Below are 5,005 nucleotides of genomic sequence, written 5' to 3'. Positions count from 1 at the left end.
CATGTGAATATATTTTTCTTGAATATAACTACGGATATGTATTTGGACGATTTTAATCGAATTAATCGGATCAATTTTTAAGCCATCTTTTGAATGGGATAGTAAAGTGCTTTTTACAGGGATTCCGTTTTATACAAGAAATGAACAGATAAATTATATTCGAAAAATTTTAAAAGTTTTAATCTTTAAAAAATAATTGCAATAATAAATTACAAAATCACAAGTCTATAATATTTAGTTTAATATTCTACAATTTCTATCTCTAATAAAATGGCTAGTATTGATATATACATGTACCCAGTATTTTGAGAAAGACTTGGGTCATTGTTGAATATGCAATGTAAAATTAAGTTTTTAGGTAAATAAAAGAATTAAGATAGTAACATGAAGGAAAAATAATCGCTTATTAACGCAAAAAAAGTAAAAATATAAACGATTTAAATCAACAAACTCGCCTACTATTGGTTGGTTGGTTGATAAGTTTTCTGGCACAAAATCAAATCTGGCCATACTGCACCACATAATTGGTAAAAATTAAATTCAATGATATTAAAAAGTTATTTAAATTGGGTAAAAGTATGATCTTAAAATTAAACCAAATATATTAAAACGACACTTTAAAAATTTAAACTACAATTGTATTAATATCCGACAAATGTTTTTTTTTAAATTGTAAATGAAACCTAAATAAAATTAAACAAACCATGGTTTGTAAAAATTTAAAAATATTAGGGTGTGGTCTGCCACCCACAAGCTCACGGATGTCTATGGAAAATGAATTAAAAAACCGTAACCGTTGATTATTAAAAACAGGACAGTCAATTAGAATGTGATGTACACTTAAAACTGTAAGGCATGTCGTGCAGTTTGGACATGGTTCACCAAATTAAAGGTGTTTATGGCTGAAGCGGGTATGGCCAATGCGGAGTGGGGTTAATTTAACATCGAGCCGACGCATTCGGATGGTAGGCCAGAAACGAATCATTGGCTCGAGCGAATGCAGCTTGTTGGAAGTCTGCTGATCCCAAGATCGTTGCCATAACATCCAAATATGGTGTGCAAAAAATGTCTTTGCATCGCTACATGGAAGCTCTCGAGGAAGAAGAGAGCTTGCCGCTTTTGCTGCAGTATCAGCCTTCTCATTTCCCGGTATTCCGATACGACTCGGAACCCGGCAAAACAAAATTTTAAAGTCTGTTTTCGAGGGTGCGAAGAAAAATCAATATGTCTAAAGCAACTGGATGTATTCGATAACTAAAATTGGAAAGAGACTCCAGAGCACTCATACTGTAGGTATAAATACAGAAATTGCGAGAACAGGAAGTCGAAATCACTTGAAGGCCATATATTATTGCGACCGATTCGGGAGTCAGAACTGAGAATAACGTGGGTAGAGAGTAGTTATGCGTCTCGGTAGGTAATACAACTCCGTTGCAAACACGTCTATTAGATTTGGATCCGTCAATGAAGACCTCTGTGTATGAATTATACTGACAGCGATGATAGTTAAAAAGTTGCTGAAAAATAATTGGTGCGGTTGTAGATATATCAAATCCTGAAAGTGGATTCAAAAATGAAAACTTTGGAATATCCCAAGGCGGGAAAGAAAAGCAATTAAAAGTTTGAATTACAACATCATAAAGTCCCGCATCCTGAAGTAGAATTTTAATTATCTCACTAAAGGGAAGGATGTGAGAGGGTCGTGTGTCATAAAGTTTCCAAAGACCAACTGGAAGGGACAGCTGGCTAACAGGGTGTTTCGGTATCGACTGCACTCGGAAATATTGTGCAGTTAATTTCCGACGGCGCAAATCTAAAAACATTTGATTGCAGATAGCATACAGGCTTTCCACAGGTGAAGTGCGGAAAGCACCAGAGCAAATTCTAAGGGCAGAATGATATACTGTATCAAGTCGGCGCAAAACAGAAGGGCGTGCAGAACCATAGACCATACACTCGTAATCAATGCGGGATAAAATGATGGCTTGGTATATTCGAAGTAGGGATGGGCGATCGGCACCCCAAGATGTATTTGACAGCACTTTTAAGATGTTAAGAGATTTTTCACACTTCTTCCGTAGATGTAGAATATGCGGAAGGAAAGTAATCTTTCTGTCAAAAATTACACCTAAAAATCGCACGTCATTTTCAACGGGGATAGCAATCCCCCGAATATTATTTATAGGGTCTGGATGCATGTTTCGCTTCCGGCAGAAATGTACGCAACGACTCTTTTCTGAAGAAAGAGTGTGCCCATTTCTTTCACACCAAGAAACTAGTTTGTTGACTGCATTCTGCAATTGCCGCTCAATCAAGTGCATATTACAGCCTTGAGCAGAGATCTGCAAATCGTCGACGTATAGTGTTACTTGAACAGATGGAGGAAGTTGGCAAAAAATTTCGCTAAAGTGAGGGATAAAAAGTAACACTGAGGACACTTCCTTGTGGAACTCCCTCAGCTTGGATAAAAAGAGTCAGAATAAAAATTACCGACACGCACACGAAAAATTCGAGTAGTCAAAAAGTTTTGAATAAAAATAGGGAGATTCCCTCTAAAGTCCAAATTAAAAAGTGTATGAAGAATACCGTAACGCCACGTACGATCGTAAACCTTTTCGATGTCGAAAAGATGGAAACAAGATGATTCTTGCGAACAAAGGCATTACGAATTTGATAATATAGTCCTTCTGGAAACGCAAATGTTGAGCGTCCTCGTCGGAAATCACTCTGCAAGGGCGAGATATATCCATGCTTTTCTAACTGAAACACTAGGCGGACATTGACCATGCGCTCGAGTGTATTGCACAAACAATTCGTCAGAAGGATTGGCCTGTAGTTCAATGGGCTAGCAGGATCCTTTCCGGGTTTAAGGATTGGAATCACTATAGCCTCATGCCATTGTGAGGGAAATTTTGGCTCAACCCATATTCTATTAAAACGTTTTAGCAAATTAGATAGAAAGACCTCACTCAAATGGCGAAGCATATTATAAGCGATTCCATCCGGACCTGGGAGAGTATCATGGGTGTTAATCAATGCATAGTTTAACTCAAATAGATTGAAAGGCATATTATATACAATACTTGTGCGAGTAGTGAAATTTAAATGATTTTCTTCCGCTCGATTCTTAGTCACTAGGAATGTAGGACTATAAGAATCAATGGCAGAGACATTTTCGAATGCTTGTACGAGAACATTAGCAACTTTCAGAGGCGAGGAATATATTATATTTCCTGATTTCAGCACAGGGAGTGAAAATTCAGGATAAATTCCATTGGCTGCTTTTACTTTTTCCATAATTTTTTACTGGGTATAGAATACGTGATAGAAGAAACGTATTTCAGCCAGGATTCCCTCTGACTAATTCGTCGAATGCGGCGAGCATAAGCTTTGGTTCGCTTAAATGCAACAAGATTTTCCGTTGTAGGGTACCTACGGAATTTGTTCCAAAGCTTTTGTTTCTTGTAACTGTCGCGACATTCCTTATTCCACTATGGTCTGCGGAATTTCCGTAGACGGTATGAACTTTTCTGGATACTTTTATTTGCTGCTTTTAAAATGCAGTCGAGAACAAGCTATACTACCGTCAATATATCTGCGGTATTAATCATTGTTTCTGTGACTTGGGCCAATTGCTTCAAATAATCTCAGTCTGCTAGCTGGAATCAGAAACGAGGTGGACCTTGGATCACACCCCCGCCATCAGCATAAGACACTACCACAGGAAAATGATCGCTATAGTACAACTCATTTTCAACAGTAAAATTCATCAATGGCAAGAGTATGAGGGAACATATGGCAAGATCTAAATTGTGAAAAATGCGTGTAGGTTGGTGAAAGTAAGTTTTTTCATCATTGTTGAGCAGGCAGAGGCAATTCTTAATAAAGTGTTCAAATCTGCCGTCCACGCGTATTTGTATTTTCAGAACCCCATAAGGTATTATGACCATTAAAATCACCAAGTAAAATAAATGGCACAGGGAGTTGATCAACTAAATTGTCCAGATCTTGCTGACGTACCGTAGAATTGGATGGTAAATAATACCGGACGATTGATACACCATGGACCGAAATGTACCACCCGTCTAATGGGTGGCCACGCACGGCAAACATGTGGGGGTTTTGGCTGTCCATGAGAAGCAAGAAGAAAACAGAGCGGCGACTGCTTCTTATGGAGAGCTCCCTCGCTTGCAGTCGAGGGAAGTCAGATAAAGCAGAAGACGTAGAGGAGTATAAACATAAAGGGAGCATAGATACCTGGGTACCTTGGGATTGGGACACCCGTACTCACCTATAATAGGCGAGCCCCTGAGGGGATCTTTAGTGCAAGATCTCCTCGCAGCAAATCATTGGTTCCTCCTAAATGACATAAATTCTCCCTCTACTTTTGAAACTAACAATGGAAAAGGTTGGCCAGACTTTTCAATCGTCAAAGGAGAATACCTCGTCTCAATCTGTAATTGGCAAGTCCTCAAAGATTCCTCTCTAAGTGACAATAAATACATCAAAATTCATATCTTCTCTGAACGGAAAAGCTCGAGGTACTACCTTTTTTAAAATAGCATATGGCGGTCACAGTAAAATTATTTACCAACTCAGCACAAAAATCCAAGAGCTTCTCAACTCAATAGCACCCTCAGAATCATGAAGATCTCTCGGCAGCCTCATGTAAATTACAGCTTGAAATCGTCAAGGCATGGAAAGCAACTTAGAAGGTAAAAAATGTCAAAACTAAACATAGCATAAACTGGTGGACACAGGAGCTCGAAATTAAGAAAAAAGGATCTCAGGGCATTAAGAAGGAAAGTACAACACTCACAAGGGTCACTCAAACAACATTTTAAAGAAAAAGAATCAAGGAAAAGAAAGGAATGCAAAAAGGCCTCCAAAAACGCAAAACGGTCCTACTTCCATATTCTCTACATCAATTCAACAAACCCATATAGTATACCATATAAAGCATGCATCTAAAACGCCCAACCACTTTCAGAACTCTTCAGGCTCT

At 38.3% G+C, this 5,005-nt stretch overlaps 1 protein-coding gene across 1 annotated transcript; it reads right to left on the bottom strand.

Annotated features, from left to right (window-relative positions):
* Positions 1-1,187: 1,187 nt before the first annotated feature.
* LOC129975497 (uncharacterized) lies at positions 1,188-2,321 on the bottom strand. The gene has a single exon (XM_056088559.1). The coding sequence runs from the start codon at positions 2,319-2,321 to the stop codon at positions 1,188-1,190; it is 1,134 nt and encodes a 377-aa protein (XP_055944534.1).
* Positions 2,322-5,005: the final 2,684 nt, after the last annotated feature.

This window comes from Argiope bruennichi, chromosome 7 (genome assembly GCF_947563725.1).
Source record: "Argiope bruennichi chromosome 7, qqArgBrue1.1, whole genome shotgun sequence".
Classification (NCBI taxonomy): domain Eukaryota; kingdom Metazoa; phylum Arthropoda; class Arachnida; order Araneae; family Araneidae; genus Argiope; species Argiope bruennichi.
Note: the sequence above shows the minus strand (reverse complement) of the source record. Positions and strands in the feature narration are given on the sequence as shown.

Coding starts and splice junctions, on each gene's coding strand:
- LOC129975497 (XM_056088559.1), bottom strand. CDS start 2,321: ATGCACTTGATTGAGCGGCAATTGCAGAATGCAGTCAACAAACTAGTT.